The sequence below is a fragment of the Gymnogyps californianus genome, chromosome 5 (genome assembly GCF_018139145.2).
Source record: "Gymnogyps californianus isolate 813 chromosome 5, ASM1813914v2, whole genome shotgun sequence".
In the NCBI taxonomy this organism is placed as follows: Eukaryota; Metazoa; Chordata; class Aves; order Accipitriformes; family Cathartidae; genus Gymnogyps; species Gymnogyps californianus.
This window is the reverse complement of record NC_059475.1, coordinates 31,863,956-31,891,016: the sequence shown is the minus strand read 5'-3', so window position 1 is coordinate 31,891,016 and position 27,061 is coordinate 31,863,956. Positions and strand designations below refer to the sequence as shown.

The 27,061-nt window shown below is 37.8% G+C and overlaps 1 protein-coding gene across 5 annotated transcripts in view; it reads left to right on the top strand.

The window, feature by feature from the left end:
- SIPA1L1 (signal induced proliferation associated 1 like 1) overlaps window positions 1-27,061 on the top strand; it is a 228,730-nt gene that overhangs the window by 188,316 nt on the left and 13,353 nt on the right. For all 5 annotated transcript variants that reach the window (XM_050897053.1, XM_050897056.1, XM_050897054.1 and 2 more), the window contains 5 exons: window positions 9,016-9,165; window positions 14,178-14,302; window positions 17,081-17,199; window positions 19,705-20,144; window positions 26,080-26,319. In XM_050897053.1, coding sequence (XP_050753010.1) covers window positions 9,016-9,165; window positions 14,178-14,302; window positions 17,081-17,199; window positions 19,705-20,144; window positions 26,080-26,319 — 1,074 coding nt within the window. The remainder of the gene's footprint in view (window positions 1-9,015; window positions 9,166-14,177; window positions 14,303-17,080; window positions 17,200-19,704; window positions 20,145-26,079; window positions 26,320-27,061) is intronic.

The following is a 27,061-nucleotide window of genomic DNA, read 5'->3' as shown; positions in this document are numbered from 1 at the left end:
CAATCGCCTAAAGCTCCCAAGGCAGAAATAGCATCTAACAGGGTGTTTAGCAAGAGAATTCTGACGAGCATAGAAAGCAAATTTATCTGATTGGGGAGTTTTCAAACTTTTTAGGCTAGAGAAGAGATTGTTTTAAGTTTGCGTTTCTCCAGGGTGGTTTGGGGTTTTTTGTTGTTTTGGTTTTATTTAAACAAAAAAGCGATTATTATTAGGATAAAAGGTATCAGGCACATCCTGTCACAATATTTTCATTCCTTCACGGAAAAAAATGTATTTGATAGTATTCAAATGAACTGTCATTGTTTTGATTATCTATACAAATCTGTCACTGTCTCTGCATTTACAAAGAGATCTATTGAGGGAAACAAGCTCATAGCTTGTATTTCTTATTTTGGACAATTCCTTAAAAAAAAAAAAAGCTGTAGACAGATTCTGATTGTGCTTTACGTTGTTGAAAAATATAAAGCAGTGGAAATAAGGTGCATATTGTAGAAAATTTAAAGAGAGTTCTGATGAATTAACTTAAAGCATTTTTCACATCCTGAAGAACTGAGGATTAAAAAAAAGTAAATGTTCAAAGATGGTACAGCCAAGACCAAGAAACTACCAAGGTGAAATTGAAACTTCTGTGTAGGACACCCTGTTAAGAAATGATAATAGTTGGCAAGGACTTCATTTCCTTACTTTTTCATTAGATGCTATCGTAATTCTGCACTCAAACTGATTAGCAAGTGCCCCCCCAGTTGTGGCTTTATGTAAGTTCAGTAGATGTATACTTAAAGCTCCCATCAGTGTGAGTTGCAAAAGAAAATTTGCAACACTGAAAGCACTAATAATTTCACAGACAACCTGATAAGATTGTGAAAAAGGTTGCGGAAGCCAGTGAGACACTGGACTTGGCTCTCTAATGGTATATTTGGACCAACATAAAAATTGCATAGCTTCAGGCCATATCTGCCTGTTACAGCACAAGACAGGCAGATGCTGAATTTGAAGGAATAGGAGTTGAGGTGTCAGGTTTTTTGCTCTCTCCACTGCTGTAGAATCTCACTCTGTAATTACAGAAGGCATAGTAATACCTGGGCAAAGCTTAAGGCAGTGGCAGAAGATCAGATTCAGTTGAGTTGCTGTTTTTTTCAGACACTTCCATCTCTTCATGGTATTAACCAACGAGTTTTGTCTAGAGTCTCGAGTTGGCTGTTGCACAACTCGTGCCGAGGAGAGTGAGCCTTTGGCTGCACTGAGAGACAGAGTATTATTAACTGTGTTTTTCTTGTGCATAAAATCCTATGTGGGCAACATTGCACGCCTAAAGCATCCAAGATTTATCCAGTCACTGGATGCTTCTAGAGGGGGGGTTATGGCCTGACAAATGTTTGCAAAGTGAAAATTACATTTCCATATATTCAGTATTTGTTTTCAAAAAGTGAAACTTTGACTTTCCATTTCCTTCATTTTCAAGGCATGTAGCTGGGGTTTTTCTCCTCTAGACATTCTTTTAAGTATTTTTTTAAATTATTATTCAAAAAGAATTCTATTGGATCTTTTCATCCTTAAAAGTATATTATCAAAGTAGCTTTTAAGTTTGGCTGGGAATTTTTCTGGATGCCTGAAAAATGTCTTCTCTCTTATCTTTCTGGTCTGCTAAACTTGTTAGTCTTGGCTGGATCAAGTTTAAATATAACAGCAGCTGCATAAGGTTAACGTGTTTCCAGTTAAAGTAAAGAAAAATACATTTTTGTCATTTTAAAGGAATACTGGAGGGAAAAAAAAAGCAATAAGCTCACTCCAAGACTCATTTGTCTTTTCTCTGCATGATAAAAGAAAGCTTTGCTTTTGGGGAAGCTCAGCTAGTTCTATTCTTATTGTGTAAAATCTATAAAATTAACAAAGATGAGATTTTCATAGCCCTCTTAACTACTGTCTCATTTAATTTTTCGCCACTAACTTTCATACTTTCCATAGTGTAAAGATCACGTATCAGGAGGTGCTGGAATCTATGCGTGTTTCTGGTGCAGGTAGCAGCAACGGTGCTTCGCTGTGCTTTGCTCTCTACAGTTTGTTCTTTGCTCAGCTCTCGGTTGCAGACGTGGAGGACCAAGGGTAACCTGGCCATATGGGTACCAGGATCTATACTGGTGGTCCCTGTGATCCAAAAAGGGCCCTCTAATTAACATGATTATAAACATGACCCCACCGTATACAAGATGCCTACTTCAGTCTCTCTCTCTCTCTGCAGTGTTTATTTTCTGTAGAGCAATTTTAAAGGATTTTGGAAAAAAAGCACCTGTCATTATGGCTCATTAACAAAGCAGTACAGATATCATAGATTTCCTTACTACCATTAGAGCTTCACTTTCAAAAAGAAGGTACTGCCTAAGTGTCAGTGGGGCTGGCAACTTACCTATGAAGATCAACATCAATAAGTAATTTCAGTACTGAATTATAGCTGTAACCTCAATTTTAATCTTTGGTTGTGGTCTAGATATCACTAGCTATCACTTGTATTTCTGTGGTGCTGAGCTGCAGTTCAGACTTGCTAATATTTGACTGATCTTAATACTTAGTTGGTTTGAGACTGGAGCTGGCATTTATTCCTCTGTGTGTCCTGCCTTTTGGCTGCGCGTTCTTCCTTTATTGAGCCGGGCACAGTGACAGTGATGGCAGATCTCATCTGCCGCTAAGAAACAGTGATCTGTAGTTTGTGGTCTATGTTTTAAGGGACGTGGCTGCTGAGAAACCCGTAGTAAATTGATCCATGTGGTTCTTTGAGCTCTGAATCTGAGATGATTTTTGGAAGTAGCGCTGATAGCAGTGGCCCAGGACCACAGAAGGTCAGTACCATCGTTAGCCGTAGCTCCAGCAGGTGGGATTTCAAAGAATGAAATAGAGGCATAATAATATTTCTGACGTTTCAGACCTGACATGGTACTCATTTTAATGGTAACATATCAGCAATAAATCCATGACTTATATTAAGTATTTAGAAAAAAACGTGAAGATTTGAGGGATTTAATTTAAACAAAAACAGCTTAACAGACAAGTGTTTCCCTCTTTAAGTACACAGTGCTCTGAGTACAGGTGTAACTCTTTTTGAATTACCTACTAGTGATACTTGACTGATGATCACCTTATATAGCTAGAGTCTCTAAATATGCATACTGAGTGAAATAAATTTATTTTTTACTCTTGTTGATATTTTCACTTTAGTCCATTTAACTATGTTAAAAATAAATAAAAGCTGCATTACCGTTCATGAGAACAGGAGGATTTCACTTCATATACATAAAAACATCTTGCCTCCCTATGGAGACTACTGTTGTAGGTGAGAGAGTAGCTTGCTTGACAGTCCCTGATTCTGAGAAGGCAGAAAAATGCCCAGTCCTGTGCCTAACCAGCAGAGTACTTAAATTTGCCTTTATTGGATTGTCTTCATGTATCCAACTCACTAGCTTATACTTAAATTCTCCCTGTTCCTCATAGTATCCTGGGTCTTTGAATGTATGCATGATTGATGTACATATTTGTAGGCAGGAAAAATAACCCAAAACTTTATAAATCTTAAAATAAATCTCTAATGTTACTGCAACGTTAAGACTGAAAAAATCTAATAATATAAATGCAATAAATTACAAGTTATGGCTTCTTTCACAACATTAATTAGTCCACATGGGACACTATATAGTCTATAACCCAGAATAAATATCAGTGTGATACATTAAGGAAAACAACAATAAACCACATATATATGTGAAGTATGCCAGAGCTAATGTTATTGGAGAAGATGTAATTTTAGAGCTTGATTCCCGCCCCCCCGCCCCGCTCCCACTTTTCAGTTTTTACTTTGTACACTGGTTTCCAGACTTTATTAAGAAAAAAATGTGCAGGGAAAGGAGATGAGATAGTGTTAGATGATAATCTCTTCTTAATTAACTTATTGTGAACTGGAACCAGTCTTAACTAAAACTTGATTCACCAAACATTTGAAAAGTGTGAAAACCAGTGAGCAAAGCATGCTGCTGGACTTGTGCACTTCAGCGTGCAGTTCAGTACTGTTCTGGATGAAAGCTCAAGGCTCTAACTAGAAAATTTCTGAGCACAGTCAATATTTTAAACCAAATGGAAAACTGAATTACAGCATGACTGCAGTCAAGCACTGGCTGTAAAATTCCACAGTATGGAAGTATTAGAACAATATTCATTAAGACTGGTTTTAAGTCTTATTGAGGACTTTGGAGCACAGTCTTGCCCTGAAACTTCATACTTCTTTGAATGATGCCTGTGTGTAGTCAGTAACAGTAACTGTGCCAGTAGTAGTTTACAGGTTAATTCCTGCAGATAGATTCTAGTTTAAACTGTTCCCATATTACAAAAAAATCCTAATCTGCTGCTGCTTAGCTTGGATCAGTGACGTTTTTCCTAATATAAACAGGCAGGTGTCTGTGCTCATCTTGCCACCTGTCAAGTGAGCATTGTAGCACATGCATTGCCTACCTCACAGGGTCTGAGGATTTGTTATTTCAAAGTTTTCATAACATTCTTCAAATTAAAACATGTACTAACATGAGATTATATACTATGCATTTCCTGCTAGCACCAGGACCTAGAGCTGGATGTAGCAGTGGCAAATCAAAGGTTTGTTGGTACACCTGGCTGCGTGGCCAAACTCTTGTCTTCCAAAAACATCTGAGAAGAGCCATGCTGTGTCATGTCAAGAGTTGGTCTCTCTTGCTTGACGGTGGCCATCAGCAGGGACCAGGGAAAAGCATAAGAAATGCTTACAAGTATAAAGAAAGCCTCCTTACCAGGTCCAACAATCTCCTGGCTGGCTGCTGTTTAAGATTGCCTGGGGCCAGATGCACCTGTACTGCTGTGTTTGACAGCTATGGATGGTATCTCTTCATCCAGGTGCCTGCTAATTGGTCTCTTGATAGTTCCAGGTCTCCTACTTTTTCTTTTGTCACGAGGGATAATGAATGATCAGTGTTTGCTTGATGCAATGTAATTCACGTTTGGACAGGTTGAAGCAGGTATGATAAAATTCTTTATAATCTGTGAAGCCAAAAAGCCTATTCAGTGTTTCTTCATACGGAAGCCATCCTGTACCTCTGGTTGTCCCGTTGCCTACCTCTATCTTTTCTTGTTATAATACATGTTTTCTGAAATGTGATGATCAAACTGAAGAAAAATATTTGAGAAGGTATACAGTGTGGTGTGAGAAGGTACAATATGACAGCATAATTGCATTTTCTGTTTCATTCACTATCCCCTTCCCCAAAATTGCTGATGTTCTTTTTTCCTTTTTGAATGGTTTGGTTTCCTTTTTAACATGAGAGCATTGAGTCAGTGTTGTCAGAGAGCTGTCACATCTTGCAGTATTATCAGGATTGCAAAAATCAAACACATGGAAGGTAAGCATGCCAGAATTAAGATTTGCTGTGCAATTTTATTCAGAACTCTTGCGTAACCGTATTTTTTCTGATACTTCCTTTGATTAAATTACAAGAATTTCTTTTAACAGAGGACATCTGCCTCATTCAGTTCACACAGTGGATGCAGCTCATTAAAGAAGAGCTATTTTAATGTTTTATTTTCCTCTTCATTACTCCTTCCCTTATTTACTGGATGGCATTCAAATCCTGCTGTAAAGATGCAATTACTAATTCCCCTCTAAGCTTTACAGTGGTGCCCATTACTATAGTTTCTGAATGCTTCAGTTTTATTAATTAAACCTAATTTTCAAAACTGTTGTGTGAGAAGAGATGTCTTTGGCCCTCTTCAGATTAAGAACAAAGGTAGAGAGAGAAATTATGTTCTAATCATTTGCTGTGTCTCATTTTGGGCATCTCATATTTGGAAGTGTGCCCAGCTTTGTTAATATTTTATATATTCAAATTACAGCTTCAGTTGACTTCAGCTGCTTTGGTAAGTTTTCAGCTCAGAAGTAAATCGAGCCTTGGAATCAAATAAGGCCTTTGAGAAACTTGCAATTAGTGACAATGAATGAAAAATTTTCTTTAACAAATATGCCAGTGGTCATATTGGAGTGCTGCAGCAAATGCAAGATAAGAATTCAGTTTGCTAAGTGAGCACTGAAGTGCCTTGACTGTAAGGCCGTCTCTTCTGCCAGCCTGTGCCTCCTTCACTTCCAAGCTGTGCAGCTCTTGCTGGAGAAGTTGTAGCACAAAACAAAACTGCGTGGGGCAAAGGTCTAAGGGAGAAGGCACCTGGGTATGATCCTGTAACTAAAGACTGCCTTGGGCCATAGGCACAAAGGGTGCTAGACTGACATTTTTCTTATGATGTGTATGTTACATACCTATGGATACTGAAGACGTGGGGGAAATTACAGCTAATGACATGGAAATTAATTTATTAAGAGCAAGATGGATGCTTTCGATGTCTATGTTGTCATACTAAACAAAATAAACGTACGCCCATCCCACTCACTGCAGTCACAGAAGATGATTTTCTTCCAATACCGTGCAAGACTCTGCCAGTCCTTTCAGGATGAACTATATCTGTTAGAACTAAATCATGCATGGTATAATCCCAGTTCAGTTGACTGCAATGTAATTGTATCTGTTTAATGCAATGGATGCTTGGCCTATTTTTAAATTCAATTATGGGACTCATGCACTTAACCATTTTGGAATTTCTTCTTAAAGCTGTCTTTTGAATAGATAATAGCTTGTTTTAGTTTGGCTTTTAATTATAAATAAAAGACAAGCACAGAATATCTTAACTATAGGGGCATACTGCTAACACAATACTTTTGTCTTGAAGTGCCTTTCATCAATAGATTTCAGAGTAGCTCAAAAAGTCAATTTGAGCTAATTTACTCTAAAGTTCTTTTGTCTTATTTATATGTTTCACATAAAATGAAATGTCTTTCACTATTAATGGTTTTTAGTGCTATTGTGAACTGTACCAACAAAATGTATTGCTGCTTTAAGTAACAGGATGTCCTACCTGACTGGTTGTTCGTTGCTGTTGTTCAGACCACATTTATAATACAATTTTGTTTGCCCTCAAGGTCTTTCAGTCTTTGTAAATGAGTTGTAACTCCATGAGATAGTTCTGAAATCTTGACATTCCTTCTGAACAGCGCTGTCACTTTTTGGTAAGGCATAGGAAGTAAAGAAAAGGCATAGCTGAATCTGAAGTGAAAATGCAAGCATTTTCCGACAGGGAATCATTTTACAGAAATTATTCAAGAAGTAATTGGTTTCCTTGCCATAAATTCTAATTTAGTATTGGGAAAAAAGGTCATACTTTTAAACTGTGTATTGCTTTGCAAGCATAACTGAGCTTAAATGTGTGTGCCTATATAGGTGAGTGAATGCTATTGAAAGCACATATTTTTGTTGGCCGAACTTCCCCCCCTCCCCGCTTTATAAGAGTACTACTGGAAAAATGAACTGCTTGGCTCACGGCTCCTCAAGTTTCCAACTCTTGAACCGTGTTCTTTGCAATCAAATATTTCAAAACTGTTGCTTGATAAATGTGAGAAGTTAAATTCAGTTCAGTAGACTGGAAAGGAATTGCTGGATTTGGTATGGTACTTGTGACGGTCAGGCGTTAGATCATTCTTTTCTTGTCTGGGAAAAAGAGTTACTATTAGTCATATGCACTTTATGAAATTCCAGATCATCAAGATGTTTGGTCCATTCCTACTGCTCTTTCCATTTTAAGATTTTTGTTAAGTTTACTGCTTTTTTGCAAAGTACTGGGGGGGGCAAATGCATATTTGATATAAATATATACACAAACACTCTCTTTGGATATATACATTTACATAAGTAACATTAATCAGTGCAATGTTTTTTTAATTTTCAAAAGAGTTTTTGAACTTTAAAAGTTCTTACAGTATTGTGGTGAGAGCTGATTAAAATCTGCCACTCCTTTACAGATATAGATTAAGTGACTAGGCTAAGATCTTGTAAATCCCCAGACCCAAGTTGTGTACTGAGGCAACTATCTGTGTGTTTCACTGAAGTCAATATGCATTTTTTAAATGTTAAAAGTTAAATTGCTGTTTAGCTTGTGTAAGTTATAGTATTTTTCCTAGTTAAAATGAGTAAAGGTTTGCGGTCACAGTAGGATTTTGATGTTCATGGATGGCATAATTCAAACTCCACTTAAATCACTGCGGAAGTTCTGAATGGCTTCAGTCACCACCAAGTAGAACAAAGAACTAGCTAGCAGTGGTGAATTCAGTTGGGGTTTGGGAAACAAAATGCACAAAGCAGAAAATTATCTAAAAAAGCCTTCAACTACAGAACAGGATATACGAGTTGAGCAGTATAAGCCTGCTGCTTCCAGCCATTCTGCCCAGGTGCGTGTGTTGCAATTTTAGACCATTTATTTGCTGTATGGTTATTCTGACAGAAGAAGGCTTCATATGACTCAGGTCTGTATTTTCAAACAGAGTTCTGATATGTTGAGATAGTTTCATAATAGAATGTTAAGTTTTTAGGGGGGATTTTAAGGTATTTATAAATAACATTACATTTTTTAGTCCTTCTGATTTAATGTGGATAAGTTTGGTGGCATAGAGATAAGCTTGATACTCTTGGAAGAGTTTGCATAGACAGCTCACTACAGTTAGTTTAAATTCCAGGCAAGAGTTTGTTTTGAGAATTAGAAATACTTTGTTCTGTTTGGTATTTGGGTGAGGAATGTCATGCTTCATTATTCCTTACAAGCAATCTGTAAAAACAAATTAGGAGTTCAGAAACTGGGATGTTTTCCTAGTGTGTGCCGGGATTTTCCTCCCATGCTTGCCTCTTTTCATTTACTCCCCTGCATCCAGCTTTTTACAACTGATTTTCCATGGTTACCAATAGAATAAGGGGAAAATGTCTGATCCTTCAACTGACTTCATTTCTACTGTCTCCATGATGCCATGTTCTTTGCTGATGTTACAATTTGCATGATGTTGTCCATCATGCTTTGCACTATGATATTGCTGTTCAATATTGCTGATTCCACTGGTTTGTTTGCTCTGAACAGATTGTCTCCTGGTTCTGATGTCTACGTCACAGTTTCATCCATTGCCTTAGCAAGATCGCAACAGTGTCGTAATTCTCCAAGCAACTTATCATCCTCAAGTGAGACTGGCTCTGGTGGGGGCACATACAGACAAAAATCTATGCCAGAAGGGTAGGCACCAGACTTTTTTCATATTATTTTTAGGCAGGTTTTTTGTTCTCTGTTCCATTTGTTGTAATGTATAATAAACTAAAGGAGTGCTTACACAGCCTCCTGTCAGTTGTTGTTTACATGCATTAAAACATGTCTGTTTTCAAATATCACTGTCATGCTTCTTGAAAAAGTCAGTTTTAAAAATCCCTTGCTTCCACCTTTTCCCTTTGCGCCCTAACCCCTCTCTGATCGTAGTCTACAACTGCTCAGCTTACTATACAAAGGGACCTTTATGTATTTAAAAATCTTCATTAAAGGTACTGGTTTCATGTTGCAAATTGCTTCATTTCACAGGTTTAGATTCTAAAATAAAATAAGTAGTAGGTTTGGGACTTTGCTGTCTGTACTAATAGTTGAAGCAAAGTAGTGTTGAGTGCAACTAAGACTTCAGATGTGTAGGCACAGAAGTGCTAAGTAATCCACAGCTAGCATCTTTTTCACATATTCACGGTCATCCTGTTTTAAAGCTCTGTCTTCCAACTTTCCAGAAATCTTCAAACTCTCTGAAGTGATCCAAAGTCAACGTAAGGGGCAACTTGCAAAGGAAGAAATAAAATCTGTATCATTTTCAGAGAGCACTGAAAGGAGCAATAAATCAAGCATCTCCAAGTAGGGAAAAAAATAATTGGCAGCAGGAGAGCTGTCTACCACATTCCAAATTACTTCCTATAGAGAAGATAAAGGGGCAAAACTGCTGATAGTTCACACTGCAAAGCTTCCCTTTGAAGTCTTCTTGAGTACATTGCAGGTCATTGTGTGTAATTCATTCTGGTTTGGGTTTTTATAAAGTAGAAGTGTCTTTTTCTCTATTTTAAAAAATGTATTATTAGTAAGATTAAATACCATTGTCAGGAACTGCTTAGCACAAGGCACTGTCTTTTGCCTGTTTAGGTGCCTGTGAGGGGACGCTGCTCTGTGTCAGTCCAGACAATGCTGTTCTGAGCATGTGTTTGAACAAGTGCTGCTTCTTGCTCCAGAGCGCTGAAGCTTTGTCCTCCCTGTCCTTCTCCTTGCAGCTCAGTTTGAGGTTTTCTGAAGAGGCCATCTCTTCTCTGCTGCACACCTTCATGAAGGCTTTGATTCATGAGACTATCAGGCCTGTTCAGGTCATTATTTAAGTTTGTGCTTAAGTCCTACTGACATTAGGAGATTTGCTCTCAACCCATTAAACTTTGCTGTAAGGAAACTAAATAGAAGTGTGTCCAGAGCTCTGTAGCTGGAAAAAGCACTTAACCTCTTTATACACTGCGTACTTCCTGGCTCATTCATGCCAGCAGCACTTACGTGTTGCCTTGAATTCTGAAAAGCAGCTTGTGCTCCCAATATCTGGTCTGCTCTTTTCCAACTACATCATTTGCTCTACAAAAAAGGTATTGCTGCCATATGTCCTTAGACCATCACAACCATAACTGCTCAAGTAGGAAAGGATTTTCAGACACGCTGGGGTTTTTGTTTTGAATTGGCCTCAAAGCACACCAGCACCCATCCCAACCCTTTTCCATCTTTTAAGTTAATTATACACGTATGTTCACTACAGCGTTCTTTGAGCATTTTGCAAGTTCAGCAAAGAGATGTGTCCTAGAAACCTTGCATATACAGTCTTTTTGGTTTTGAAGTTTTAATTCGGTGCGAGGAAACCCTGTTAAATGGAATAATGAAAGAAGTAATTAATGCATGAATTTTACATGTTCCTTATTGGATGCTTTTTAAAAAAAAAAATCACTGAACTCCCATTATTTGGCTATTATGTTCTGTTCTTACAAGAAAAGCACTTTGCCTCCCATATTGTCCTTGTACACATGAATCATATTTATTCAGGACTTTCCCAACATTTTCTACCAGGCTAAATGGAAAGCATGAAAAATGTAATTATGAAGGAAACTTTCCCTTGCCTCAATAAGCAAAGTAATGTCTGTCACATTACTAAAAAATCATTGCAGTTCCATGTGCATCTTCTGTTGAGATTCATCTGAGACACCAGATTCAGGGCAGCTCTGTAGTGATGTTTGATGTACCAGGTAGAGCTGGTCAGTGATTAACCTGTGTATATTGTTAAAATAGGGGAGAGATATTGTAGCATTCAATTGCTAAGATGTTGGAGAGAAGGATGGGCTGGAGCAGGGGCCGAGGGGGTACCATGTCCTGAAGGTAATCTTCCCAAGGTGAGGCTCCAGTGTGCTCTAGGAATGCCAGTCCCTGAGATTTCCCAGTGCAGGAAATCTCAACTGCATAATTTGTGTATACATTTCTTTCTTGTTGCATGATATGACAGATTTGGAAAGTTTGTGAAACTTAAATGACTGGAAGCATGGGTGTGAGTCCAACCTCTGTCAGACATCGGTAAGAGCAGTAACTGCTGCCTCTTCTAGATTATTGGTCCATATCCTAAGCTGGATATAGGCAAAAACTTCACTGCCTTCGAGAATATCCAGATTGGCCTTGATGTATATATGTGTGTTTCGTATACTTATCCTGTGTTTACCTGAAGGTACGTATATGTAATAAATGATTCTAGTATGTAAAAATGAAATTCAAAAATACCAAAATAATGAGTTTCTTCTTATGACATATATATAAAATGTATATTGAAACAATTTCACTTTCTTTTAATCCAGATTGATTTCTCCTTTGATTTTTGGGGGTTCATTCCTACACACCCTAATGGGCTATATATTTAAGCAGCATAGAATAAAGCACCACCTGCATTTATTATTCCTGCTTTTAAATAGCCCACTTCATGTAAAAAAGGCAATCTAAAGACATTTCTTGCTGCTCAATTAGTAGAGCAGTGATTTTAATGAAATAAAATTAGAAACATGGTGGTTTTGTATATCTCTAATCTTGAAAAAAAGATCCCACATCGTAAAATATGCCAAATGCAAAATTGACTGCTTTTGTACATATGGACATTATGGGGTTTAGGTAAGAGGACAATGCATAGAAAGTAAAATATTCATGCGGCGCAACTTCATCGCATGAAGGTTTCTTGGCGTTTTGGCTTTTTCTTTGGTACCAACTTCTAGTTATTTTATCATGAAAAGATATTCTTCCCAAAATACTTTACAAGTCTTAAAAGTTTGAAAATTACCTCAGATTAGTGTTTAGAGAATCAATCAGCTTTTGAAATGTTGTGTTTAGACTTTTCATGCGTCTGTTGAATTGGTACTGATTCATCATGTTTAATTTTGGTATTTGATTAAGTGAAATCCTAGCTAGTCTGTGTGAATAGAAAAGGAAAAGCATTACTCACTTCATGCAATTTCAATTTAAATTGTTTGTCTTCAGAAGGCAGACATATCCAGGTTTTCTTCACTTTTTTTTTATTCATCAAACCATATGTTGGCTATACCAGGGAGCGGTGAACAAAAGGGAAGTAGGGTCATGTTTGGGTAAAATTTAGAAGGCCCAAATTTCAAAATGTGACATTTTGGAGCTCTGCTGCATGTATGGGCATGTTCCAGCTGCTTGTCTTCAAGGATGGGAGTGGGATTTTGTTATTCTGAGTCATATGGTATTTCTTTGGTGGGTTCATTGGAGTTAACAAGTACATGAACTTTCAAATGGGATAACCACATTGAGCTTGTTCTGACAGTTGAACAGATGTCTGTTTTACATTGGAGGTCGTGTGGTGCAGTCTGTAGCTAGTAGAGTGAGTAGAAAGCACAATTTGGGTATTTTATTTTCTGTTATTATTTTAGACACTTAAAGCTAGAGAAACTCCTTGATATCTAGAGAATATATCAGCTTGTAATTCTTTTGGGTGTTACTCTGTGCATGTAGAGTTTTGGGAATTTTTTCTCCTTCAGGATATGTCTGATTGAAAAAAAAAAAAACAAACTCAGAAATGCATTATTCTTGACAAATTCTTAATGATTGATCTGCTAATTCTGAACCCAACTATAATTCTTATAGACTTATAAGTGATTTATATATAATACAGAATTATAGATTTCATTCTTACAGGCTTTTAGGCATATAAGGCACGTAGACTTCGGTATGGCACAGAGGCACTGTGTATCTCCTTTGTCATTAGATTGTTCTCCTTGAGTTTACTATATCTTTATTGAGTTTTCCAACATCCATCTGACTAATCTAGCAGGATTTACAAAGTCCATTGAACACACTTCTCCTTTTGCTCTCTGCTTTCTTCTACAGCAATAGGTGTACATGTCTCACTGCTTTCCTGCAGCTGTATTTAGTTTACACTAGTCTACTCAAATTATTTTATGATCAAATAACTTAATAATTTACAGAATTTGTAACCCTCAGGTTTTGGGAATCCATAACCAATACAGTCAACTTTATAAATGCTTATTTAAAATATTTGGCAGTGTCATATTGTCCCAAATGAATCTGTTGTTTGCATATGTCTGCATCACCTAGGTATGACCTTACTAGTCTTTTGCTTAGAAGCCAGGAAAGTGGCTGAGATCCATGGGATTGTCCCAACAAACTTTCTGATGCTCACTTTGACTAGTTTGAGGTAGTGCTTTCCCAGTTAAAAGGATCCATCCTTGATATCTTTTCCAGATAAACACACCTCATTTCCCTATGTGGCTTTTATCCAGACTTCTAAGTTTTACTCATTGTGGTCAATTTTCTGTAACCATGTAACGGTCTGGTCGCCTTTCCATGTAAACATCTATGTAAATGAAAACTAATAATTTTATTTCTGGATGTTTTGGTCTGGTTTTTTTAATTGTATGCACTGTAAACACATGTTCTTGATCAAAGATGCTCAATAAATTAATGTGTACTGTATTCTTAAGCATTAAAGGTGCCAAATGGGTCCTGAGAGCTGCCACAAAAATTAAATGGAAAAGCATTATAAATCCCTCAAGCAGTTATGCTATGCATTGGTCTGCCCTGTTGTTTGACACTAGCTTCTTAGAAGTGCTCTTTTCCCCTTATGTGAGATTTATGCATATTTAAAATCATTATCTGCTTTGTTTTTTGGGGTGTTACAACAGGTTTGGAATTAGCCGTAGATCCCCTGCTTCCATTGACAGGCAGAACACGCAATCAGATACGGGTGGTAGCGGCAAATCCACACCCAGCTGGCAAAGAAGTGAGGATAGTATCGCTGACCAGATGGGTAGGTAATTAATTCTTTACAATGAGCAAGTGGTGCTAACCACAAGGTGACTTTGGCGATACCTCTCCATGCAGAGAGAGAACCCTCTTAAGCACTGTTTTTTCAGTGTCTTTGAAAGTTAACCTTGTTCATAAGGATGAATAATTAGGTCGGGAGCATGTACTAGCTTCTACAGTCTGTTTCCTTGAGACCTATGAGTATCACCTGAGGAAGAAAGAACTGATTTCAGTTCTTCATTTGATTGTGGGACTAAATCTACCTTAATGCTCTTACCCTGAAACACTCTGTCCTTTTAGAAGCGGTTGGGTAGACGCACTTACTAATTTGTCTGGCTGTTGAGGACTTGTTTGACCTCACCTGGTCTCCCGAGTGGCTTGGCTTAGTTTAATTTTTGCTTAGTTTGTCTAAAGTACTTGTGATGCTCCCTTTCAAACGGTGCTATATAAATGCAAATTCATTGTTTGATCATTGAAGCTATAAAAATACCATGTACAAAATGGAAAAAATGCAATTAAAGTTTAAATAGTGAAGTAAATCTATAGCTCAGTAATCGCCTTCCACCAGTGTATGCATTTTCGTTGCACTTGGCAATTAAGCTGTCAGCTGAGGGAACATAGTAACTACATAAAACAGCTGGGTACTGAGAATTTGCATTGTTAAGCCTTCATGTGAAGTTTTTACACATAGACCTTTTGCTACAGCTATGGCTTGACTTGAGTAGATACCAGTGAGATTGACACCAATGGAAATGTCCTGTCTACAGACAGCATTGATCCAACATGATGACCATGGTCAAGATTGCTAGACTGGTTTTTTCTAACTTTGTTACCATAGACTAAACAATTCCATACTTTTCCTATTGCACATAGAGATCATCATTTTATTGCATCACAGTGTTTGTTCTATATAAATGGACTAGCGTTGAACACAGAATACGGTTCAGTGAGATCAGCAGGAATTTAAGGCAAATGCCAACCTCAAGTTCTGGAGACTTACTTTGTTCACGTACCTTCACAACCTCAGTGAGCTGTGCCTTGTTATTGAAGCCATCTGTCAGTCCCTCCCTCACAACTCCCCCCATACTTCTCACTACAAAGCTGTGATTATACTGATCTGCAGTTCTCATTTTGACAGAACAATTTTTAATCACATATGTTTTGATACTATGTGATGCTGACAACACATGTAAAACTGATCTTTTGCTCAGCATTACTTTTGCAGACCAACAGTTGGGTGTTGGTGCTGGCACTAAGTGGAGCTGCCAGCAAGTTCTGTTCTACAATGTCAGGTGTCACCATATTAGCAAAATAAATAAGGCCAAAAAGAACAGGAAAAATTGTGTGGTAGAAGAGATGGCTCTGGCATTTTGCAAAGTCTGAGAAATGCATACTGACATATAATCCCTGTATTCTATCTCTTGTGTATTGTCCTGCGTTCATAGAGTCGCAGTTGGAAGCTGCATCTCTGACTGGAGACTATTGCCAGTCTGGTGAATCTAGGTGAAAGTTTGTTCTGTGGCAAATAAGCACATTTCCACTTGGGATAATCTGTCTCAAGGTAAATAAGGCATTAGGTGCAGTGAATCCACACGCTCACTCCTTCCTGGCCCATTCTTAGCTACAGAAGACCTTTGTTCTTTGTGCACCAATGCTGCTTGCTACCACTTGCCAGGGGGAATCAAGTCTGATTTTTTTTATTATTATTATTTTTTTATATTTAAAAAAAAAATTCTTTTTTAAAAAAGCTAGTAATGCTGCAGATCAAGATGAACAAACTGTAGCCGTGTTGGGGAAAGCACTGCTAATTACCATGGGTATTGTTAAGTACTTAAAGTTCATAAGCACATATTATACTTAAAAGCAGCATTTTTAGAAGTGCAGAATATTGCATAACCACAGGAGAGAAGATACATGTAGAAAGTCACAACTGAGAGAGATTCTTTTCAAATACTGCCCTTGGGCTCTGAGAAGGCAATTACCTACCTGTTGGGCTGTGTCTGAACACCCTCTAGACCACCATAGTTATCTCCTGGGAAAAAATAAGTTTAATTGGCAAAGAGCACCCATATGAGTGTCCGTGTAAGACCAGTGATTTGACTTCCATCCACTTTTGTCAGGTTTAGTTTAATAAGTATTCCTTTTGTACATGTATGCAGTTTCCATGTTCACAGCCAGCAATTTTTAGGGGAATATTGTGATTTCAACAGGTTTTTGCTATCTCTTCAGTTAGACAGTGTTTATTTAACTCACTTTAACTTTGACAAGAAATATGTGTAGTAATTGTACTGGAGAAAATGTGTTCATTTAAGTGATCGCTGTAGACTTTTGCTATTGTCCTGCCTGGTGTAGAATACAAGTCAAGGAAATGTGAATCTTCAGGTTTTTTAATCTCTTGTCCACAGGCAACATGCATATAGAGATACAATGTCTATACACTGTGAAAAAGAATATTCTGCTGTTTTAATGCTCTGATATGGTGCTGTTGGACAATGGGGGCATGATACCATTCAGGTTGTTCTAACAAAAGCCAGGATGGTGGCTGCTGGTTTTTCATGAAGTCTTTGCTGATTTACGCAAGGCAGGAATGGGCCCTCACTTACTCGCTTGTGTTTTGTCACAATATGTATTTTTTTATTTGGAATGAATTTCATATTAGCTATCCAAAGTTTTTGGCTAATGGTCGTATTGGAAAAATTGCAGTGTAAAATTAGGTTACTCATTCTCTTAGTTTGTTGCACTGCATACGCTCTTCAGTACATCATTGTGTGCTGTATTGCAGAACCAACATGCCATCTCCCAGCAGTATCAAAAGTACTGCCATCCTTCAGAGAAAGCCCCAGTGGAAGACTGATGAGACAGGATCCTGTGGTTCACTTGTCTCCAAATAAGCAGGGTCATGTAAGTTATCCTAAAAAAGGAATTATTTAATGTTTTGCTTTTTCTCCACAAGCTCTTGGTACCAAAAGTGTTGTTCAAAGTTATATTTAGAGTGTCAGTTAAAAAAAGAAAGAAAAAAATCCTTGAGCCCTGTTCCATACTAGAACATGGAGGAAGCAGTAGAGCAGACCTGTTGTTTCCTGAATCCTACAGAAGCTAAGCACAGCCCACTGAAATATTAGTTAATAAAGTTTTGTTGCCAGTTGAACAGCAACTTCTTGTCTGTTATATTGTGATAAGTAGAGGAATTCTGGAAGTGTACAAAGCTATCCCTAGGCCTCACATGTGAGACTTAAAGTTTACTAATATATTTTATAATGCAACACTCAGAAAGCTGCTGCTTTGAAACAGAATAGTGATCTTGCTTTTGGTTTTGTATTTTCTCCATTTTCCTCATCTAGTGTAACTATTACTTCATTTCCATAACCTACCTTGCACACTGTTGGAAGACTTTGTCTGAAAGATCTGCTGGAATCCTGCTGAAAAAGAATCTTTCTTGTTTTATTTGTGTTTAAGGTCTAAATGGTAAATTCTGTCTTTCTGTCTCCGCAGAGTTAGATATTCACACCTTTTTGGAGACTGTCACTTCCTGATTTACATACAGAGAGAGAGATAAAGGCAGTAATGTTCATAAATTTAAAATGTCTTGAAAATTATTTAAGTTGCTAGAATTAAAAAGCCCCACCCTTTAAACTTTGAACTACCCAATAAGCTGTATCACTTGGTTTTTTTATTTATTTGTACAATCAGCTAAAATATGGAGTTGTGTTGCATGATTATACTGAAAGTATTAGTTGCATTTATTTAGGTGTGAGAAAGTCTTTAATTGGTTCCTGTTATTTCGTCCTGCTTACCAGCATTCTTCTTTCAATACAATTGGCAGTGTTGCTCTTAGGTTATTAATTCATAACAAAACATCTTTATTATTAAAAAAAACAAAACCAAAACACAAAAAAAACCCCAGTAACAACACACCTGTCTTCATATTCTTAGGAACACAAACTAGTTGTTATATTTAGATTGACGTGTTTTCCATGAGATGTATCTGACCGTATAATGATGTAATACATAACTCATTAGCTTGCATGCAGAGTGCAGCACTGGAATTATTAATGCTTGCATTCTTCTCGTTTAGTCATTGGTAAAGTAAATCTTTATTATGTGGACAGATGGATGGGGGAGAGTGATGTAGTTCCTAATGAAGAGCAGTAACTTTAATTGGAGATAACTAGGAGTCCAGATCAACTTAATATTCCTCCTGTTTTTCTGTCAATTCTTGCTTTAGTATAGTAAAAAATGTGGATGCTGAGATTTCTTGCTCTCGGCATACATCCATTCTCTATTTTCCCTCTTTTCCAGTGAAAACAGAAACAGTATCTAGTTTTTTATATTTGACTGGGATCTCTGTCCATGCCTGTTTGGTAAAACTCCAGGGGTAGACAAATAGGAAAGGTGGTTCTAAGTCTCCTTTCCATCCCTTCCCGCATTCCTAGGCCATCTGGTCACCAAACAAGTCCATTGCCTACTGAAAAACTGCTTCAGTTCTGATTATATAGGTGATCAGAACTTAGATAAATTCTGTAGGTGGAAACTAAAATTAAGGAATTCAGATGGATATAGGTACCGCAAAGGTAGGTGAGCTACTAAGCAATGATGAGTGTATGGCAAGAAATTCTTCCTGTAATGGGATGTTCCACCAATGCCCATTGTGGAATTGAGGGCATTCAGTTTCTTCGTAACAGTGGGCTGTAACCAAGGACAGAACATACAAACCAGCCAGACACTGGCATGCCCTGATGGGACAATTTAAAAGCATTGCATTAAAGCTTCTTTTCTTGCAATTCTACCTTTTGGAAAACAGTTTCAGATTAGTTAAATGGCATTTCAGTGATCATTTGCAAAGGATACTCCTGCTGAGGAGGAAATATACCCTATTACAAAGGGGTAGGAAGAGCAGTGGTTATTTTGCCCTACTTTAACCTTTTGATAGGCAATTGGATTATTAAAATAACATGCACTTTCTGTGGATTGGTTATGTTTCATGTTCTAAAATGTTAGAGTCTTAAAATAAGAATATTTTTAATTTTAGTAGTTATAAACCAAGTCAAAGTCTACACAGCTCAGCCAGTTTCATTGGACTGGGCTGAGCGGAACTGTGCTTGAAAGGAAACAGTGTAAAGTATTTTGGGACAAAATACAAACAACTCTGGCTTTCCCTGAATAGTTAAGACATGGCTTCCAAATCCATATGAAAGCTTTTTATGTGCACCCAGAACAGAGCACATGCATTGTGTTGGAATGAAATTTTTAGTCTCCTCAATGTATCTATGCAATACCTCAAGGTAGTAGAGCTCCTATTGTACAGCGGTGAGTTTTGTAACTGTTTATTTCCTCCTCCTCTTTGTTGCCATAATTCTGAAATAAACCTACAAGTGTGGTTTTTTTGGATTGTTGTTTCTTCTGTAGTCTGACAGCCACTACTCCAGCCATTCCAGCAGCAATACTCTCTCCAGCAATGCCTCCAGTGCTCACAGTGATGAGAAATGGTATGACAGTGGAGAGCGCACCGAATCAGAGCTGAACAGCTACAACTACCTTCAAGGGACTTCAGCTGATAGTGGCATAGATACCACTTCCTACGGACCTAGCCATGGCAGCACTGCCTCCCTGGGAGCAGCGACATCTCCCCGTACAGGGCTAACAAAGGAGAAAGTGGCACCGCTGTGGCATAGCTCCAGCGAAGTGGTCTCCATTGCAGACAGGACATTAGAAAAAGAGAGCCACATGGACCGAAAGACCGAGTCTTCGCTGAGCCTGGATATTCACAGCAAGAGTCAACCAGCCTCCAGTCCTCTAACGAGGGAGAACAGTGCTTACAGTCTTAGTGATGCCATCTCGCATACAAGGTAATTTTCACCTCTTATGAGATTGACCCCTCCACACTCATTTTCCCATTCTCAGTCTCTAACCTATCAAAAGTGAGAAGTGGATGTTGAAGAGAGAGGTTTCTACTTATGTTAACCAGTGTGTTGAAAGATCTCACTGTGCAGAATGCTTGAAAATTAAGACCATCTTTAGTTTTCGCATCTGCTACTGCTTATAACACTAAAGAATGTCTTTGAGAGCATATTCCATACTGCTGCTACTAAACTAACGTTAAGACAGACGTGTGTCTGATGTGTTTATAAGGAATATCTTGCAACAACTGCAGTTCATATGTGGATCAGAAAGGAGATCAGTCCATGTTGTTAATGAACAGTTTAATATGGGGTTCTTTTTTATTCTTGGAAGTACACATTTCAGATGCTTTGCATTTTTTTCCCCCAGTCTTTTTGTTTAGAAATCTGCTTGCAGTCATTATGATCAATACTGAAAGCAAGTTGCTTGGGAGTGCTAGCATGTAGATTTTAATTCTGCTGCAAGCTTGTGGGTATGACACGTTACAGTCACCTTCCCTCTCTCCCTCAGTTTTGCCACTTGTAAAATTGGCAATATCAAGTACGTGTATAATGTGCTTGAACACCTCAGATGGAAGATACCCACTTTACAAGTTAATCAGAGCTGCTAGAGGCAGAAATTATTTTAGACCATTTTCCTAACCCATTTGCCAAGAAGTATTCAGTGTGCTTTTTGAAAAACAGTCGTACTGTGTCATACTAGCAACAAGAAAAAAGCACAGCTCTTTCAAGGAAGATGTGTGATCATCATAATTTGTTGGCCTTGTGAAGCCTAACTTGCATTTTTATTCTTAAGGCACCTCTGTTTTGAGTGTGCAGATAAAATACCTACGGACTGGAAGGCTGAAGCAATTTTTGCTAATCGTTTTGAGCAAAGCTACATTTATGCAAGGCTAGATGTTTATCAGACAGTTTAACAACTCCTCATACAGTAGCTGCAAATAGGGGGTTGTCATAGAGACTGTTATGTAGTGAAGGTCTCCATGTACTTTGTCATGGTAATTTTGACTAAGTAATCTATTAATGGTGGTCCCACGCTGGTTTTCTGCATCTCTTGGTTGGCCATTTTTGGCACTAAAGCTCATATTCGGTTGTATAAATCCCACCCAGGTCTTTGAGACTGGTGTTTCCAGTAGCTATGCGTGCATGAAGGACTTGAGCAAGTCTGTAGAAAACACTATGCAGAGGGATTTACTTAGATTTTGGGCAACGTTAGCATGTGCCCCTTTCTTGAAGGTAAAAATCTATATGGTGGTTATCTACAGTTTTATACCTTTTATTTTAAGACAAGCATGTTTATACACGTTTTTTTAACGTTCATTAGAATTTGCCACATGCCCTGTGGTACTTGTCTGAATGTAACTAGCAGTAGCATTAAACGTGAGATTCTTATCCAAAATGCTGATTGTAATAAAGTTGTCAGTAGCATTTCCATTTGGAAGGATTTTTTCAGAAGCGACTCAAGCCTGGAAAACTTATATGTAACTCTTGGAAGCTTTATTGTAAAGGTGTGCATAATGGGAATGGCATCTTTGTACATCTGAGGTTCTGGTTTCCTCTTCTCTGAGCACCAAATAGAGTTAGTTCAGTAGAAAAGCTGAGAAATTTTAATAGAAAGAAACATGTCTTCGTAGGGCAGGCATATCCTGACAGCTCTCATCTTTGTCTTCCACGGATATACTTTGCAACTTGTTTGCAAACTCAGGTCTGGGATGTTGTCTCATTATTTATTATATGGTAGCATTGTGTCTCCAAACATGGTATTTTCTCTGGTTGATTTGGATTAATTTATGTGATGTTTCTCTGATGATACTGAAATGATTCTCTACATGTTTTTTTGGGACTGTTACTGACATTTCCAGATAAGGGTTCCCTAGGCTTTATGCTAGAGGAAACAGATGGGTTTTTTTTTCCCAGTTTCATTTAAAAATCAGATGTTAAAAACGCAGCTCTCTGCAAAGAGGAGTAGTAGCAATTTGTGGAACGCATGGGGCATGATACTTGAGAAATACTGCAATCCTTGCACCCACATCGTTTATTTTGGTGGAGAAAAAACAGACTGACTTGTGTTCCTTCTTTATTATTTCTTATTTTTGAGGACTGGAACATGTGTTTGATGCCTCACAATAAAGCAAAGGCACAGTCTGGGCTAAAAAGCTTTCATGTTGTTTCTCATGGCATCCTCAGTTGGTGCTTGCACACTGAACAGCAGTGCTGACCTGAGGAAACCCTAGGTGCAGCTCTGCTCCCAGCTCTCCCATAGCTCTTTCTATGGAGGCACAACAGCTTGGAGCTGGAGGCTTGTTAAACTGGCACTTCCAAAATGTAACCACAGCTGCCTGCTTCAAGGAGGTGAGGGAGGGGAGACTAAAGGATGATTCTGAACAGGCTACTTTTCTTGAGAAGTGAACAGCTTAATTAGTGTGTTTCTCTATCAGTTTCTAAATTGTTATCCTTTGTTGCTTCTCACTTTTTTACCTTTTGCCTGTGGATGCCAGAATGTCTGTAACATCTTTAGAGTCGGAGTTCTGAGCAAGAAGAAAAGGAATTTGGCCCTAAAAAGAACTTGGTGACAAAAGAAAAGAAAATAACCACAAATTAGAGTGTTTGTGTCTGTAGAAGACAGGAGTGATAATTAGTGTTCAGATCATTTGATGGTGCATAAAAGAACTTGTACCTGAGAATTGGTGGCAAAATGTAAATTATAGTGATTAAGTTTTACAGCAGAGCTTCTGGCTGGGTTTTATTTTTCTTCTCCACCTCCATTCCCAAAGTCCTTCCTGATGATTGTGCAGATTTCTCATAGCATCCCAGGGGAACTGCATTATGTAGGCCAGTAATTATACAGAATCATTATAGCTGAATGTCATTAAATGAAGCCATATGCGCTGATGACATGAATTCCCTAGGAAAAAAATAAAATCAAAGTTTCATTTCCACGTAAATCATGGGTTTTTTATGGTCCTCTTACCAAAACTAAAAGGAAAATCATGGCTATTTCTAATAAAGTATCTTTTTCATTACTTGTAATAATTCTGAGATACTTAAAATATTATTTAACAATTGTAGAATACTTTTATGAATGGCTCATCTGCAATTCTTCCAGGTTGTCATGTAGTATTTGAATTTTTGATTAATTTAATCCTTGATGTCTCAATAATTGAGGTGGGGGACTGTCAAGCTGGTCCAGGTGTCTGTTACAGTATGAGGAATCCTCTGCATGCGTCCTGGTGTCGAATACTCTAATAACTTCCCATCACTACCATAGTGCCCCAGCTCCGATTTAGTTTTTCTAGAGTTTGTCCAAAGCCTTTTGCTCTCCACATATGCTTTCAGTTAACAAGTGTGTCTCTTTATCTGTCAGTATCCTATTGGCCTGCGTGTGTTTACTTGTAGGGTGAAAAGCTTCAGTCATATCCACAGTTCTGTGCATAGTTCCTGAAGCAGAATATCCTCCCAAAATATTATATTGTAAAACCACAGCTCAAAATATGCAATACACTTTAAAGAAGAGCGTATTTAAAACTGTATGCTAATTTTCTTGCTTATTTGCCAGGCTGCTCTTGGCATCTGTTATGAGATACATATTATAATAAATATTAAAGTAATAATACTTAAAATACACAATGTATATATACAATAAGCTATATAATAGAATATTATAATTATTTTATTATATATACATTTGCATTTTATATATAAATTTCACATAGAGCATACTGAACATCATTTTTTACCCTTATTGCGTAGTAATATTAAGGATCAACACTACCAGCCTATCTAGGAGTTGTTATTGGTTTTTATCAAGAAATGTTTTCTCACAACTAGCACTTCCTTGAGAACTACCTGATGGATTAAAGAATTCTGAAATGTGATCAGAACTTCCCTTTTCCTACACTGAAGCAAAAGACTTCTCCACTTCTTGAGTGTATTTGGAAGGGGGTAAAAATGAAAAAAAAAATAACCCCATACATTTTCTTTAAAGATGTCCATCTTCCCCAAGTCTTGGCGGTTTAATTTTGCAGTGGTGATGCCTCACAGATGGGCTGGTTTACTCAGCATGTGTAGGAGTTTTCTTTCAGTATTGAAAAAGAAGAGAGAAGGGGGAATGAAGAGAAATTTACTGCCTCTCCCCCCAGCTTTTATTTTTCTCTGCTTTCTTGCTACAAATTATGTTTACTTATATCTGTTACAAATACGAATGTTGTGATGTGCAGTGCGAAATATACGGGCTTGATGGACAGGAAGATCTCTTCCTATATTTTCCCAATCTGCCATCTTTTGTATAGGCCTTTCAAATGTACAGATGGAAGAAAAAAAGTAATTATATAATACAAAATCTGTATTATTGTCATTTGATGTACATACGTATGCGGAGATGCATCTTGCCCCTGATGTGAGGGACTTCACAGCCATCCCCATGTACATTAGATGGAAGCATGGGCTGCAGCAGCTGGTGCTGTTTGAGGTGGGAAGACTACAGTCCACTCAGACTCCTCACTAAATCCACAGCACTTAGCTGTTGGGATTCATGGTACTTAACTTGAGGCATATGAAAATGAAATATAGTTGAAGGTGATTTTTTTAAACTCCATCTGTTGTCAATGGGAGAGAGAGGAGAAACTCCAAAGCATTAATTCTCCCTGTGTATCTGAGACACCTAATTTAAGATGAGGAGAATCACCTCCTAAGGATATTTCTTCATTGACTACAGCAGGAGCCAGGCAAGTGGCATAGATTAGATAACTGACTTGTATAAGGCTAAATGTAGGTGAGATTATTTTCCCAGGTGGCAACATAAATTTAACCTTAAATTCTTTTTTCTGTTTCAGTAAGAGAGAGAGATGTGAAAATGCATTGTTTTACCAAGATATGAAAAGAGTGGTGAAGAATTTTCTGTTAAGCTAAGAAGGAAGAGATTATTCAGTGACTTTATTCAGCCTTCCAGCTAATTTTTATTTCTCAGTCAGAAACTGTTCTTTACCACAGGCCCATCTGTTTCAAATTCTTTCCTTGCAGTGTTGGATACAGGGATGAAAATGTGGCTGTGTAGAGAGCTGATAGAAAACTGGTCTCCAAATATATAATGCTATTTCAGTACTAAGGCTGTAGAAAAAGTTTTCCTGTAACTGTACTTAGAAATGCCTGACCTTTTAAGGTTGTTATAGTAAATATTGTCTTAAGCCCTAGTGCTCCTGATATTATGCAAGTTGCATCAGATTTGAATATCAGCATAACTAGAGAGTAGCTCCCATCTAAAGCCCCCTTCCTTCTTCCAACAATAAGCTGCAGTTGGTCATCCCAACTCTTTTTTCTGTCTAGACAAATTGTGATATATGTTAGAGACCTGCTCAAACTTCTCAATTTGAGTCTTTTTTTGCAAATGGTAACTGCGTTTCAGGCAAAATCCAGGAAGCCCTCTTTTGAAAGATGTATGGGTTTCTTCTGTGGTTTGTTGTGGGGTCTGAAAGAGATGTTTCCTGTTGCTTAAGTTCCTTCAAAATATGTTTTCTTCCACAGCCAGGATTTCCAGCAAGAAGTTGGACTTGAGTTCTTTTTTGCTAATTCAGCTACAATCTCTTGTATTACTTTTAAGCTGCCTAATGACCATGAACCCTAGATTTCCCATTTGTGAAGGGGAATGAGGGGACGGTGGTATATTGCATCCTTAGAGGTTGCTTACAAAATTTTTCATTACTATGTGAGATGTTTTTAATGAAACATTGGTGGAAGGCTCTTAAGAAGAACGAACTTGTTTTGCTACTCTACCCACTATTTACAAGAGTAACACCTTGTGCCCAGAGTTCTGCTTTAAAAATAGTGAAACAAGGTGCATATCTACACATTTGAGACAAATTTTGTCTTTATTATGTTTTTCTCCTAGTACCATGAGCTCACGACACTCTGCCAGCCCGGTTGTTTTCACCAGTGCCAGAAGCTCACCTAAAGAAGAGCTTCATTCTGCTACTTCTCCCCAGCTTGCACCTTCTTTCTCCTCCTCCTCTTCCTCCTCATCTGGTCCTAGGACTTTCTACCCTCGCCAGGGTGCTACTAGCAAGTATCTGATCGGATGGAAAAAGCCCGAAGGGACAATAAACTCAGTGGGGTTTATGGATTCAAGAAAGTAAGACTGGTTTTTAGTTCTCTTGTTTGGTTATTTGCTTTAATTGTAAAGCATTGAGATCTGTGATACTTCTCTGTATAGAAGAGCTCAAGACTATTTAATAGAATGCTTAGTCTTCTGTAGAACTTAATCTCTAATCTTGAGTTCTGCAGTTAGACTTAGATAGTTAGGTAATCTCATTCCCTGTTAACTTGTAAAAGATTTTTTTTTTTATCATTTCTAGAGAGCTGTATGGATTTAAGTCCTATTAAAGCTTATCTTTCCTTGGGACTTCTTAAAGGTGACTCAAAATGGTATTTGAGCAAATATTAAAAATCCTCTTAACGTAGAGCCTGAGTTTTCCTTAAGCCTCTCATCCATGTAGTAGTACCATGCATGCTATGCATTAGCTCTGCAGCATTCCATGTTGCCTTGTTAAGATTGCTGCCAGTATCCAGTCTAACTGGCTTAAAGCAAGCCAAGATCTCTCTGCATTACAATATGCAACCATCTCTTTTGGAAGAGAAACTGAGAAACAACTTACTAGTGAAAATATTGTTCCTTTAAGTCTAGTATGACTTGGAAAGCAAGTGGTTCAGAAAGCCCATTTCAAAGTAATTTATTCAACCCTTCTTGACTTTTATTGGGTCAAGCACAGTATCCCTAGATGATGCCAATAACTGGCTGTCAAAAGGAGATGGTGAAACTTTGTAACAACTGCATTATAAAAAGCCAGTTAAAAGATTAAAGAAACTTAGTGATT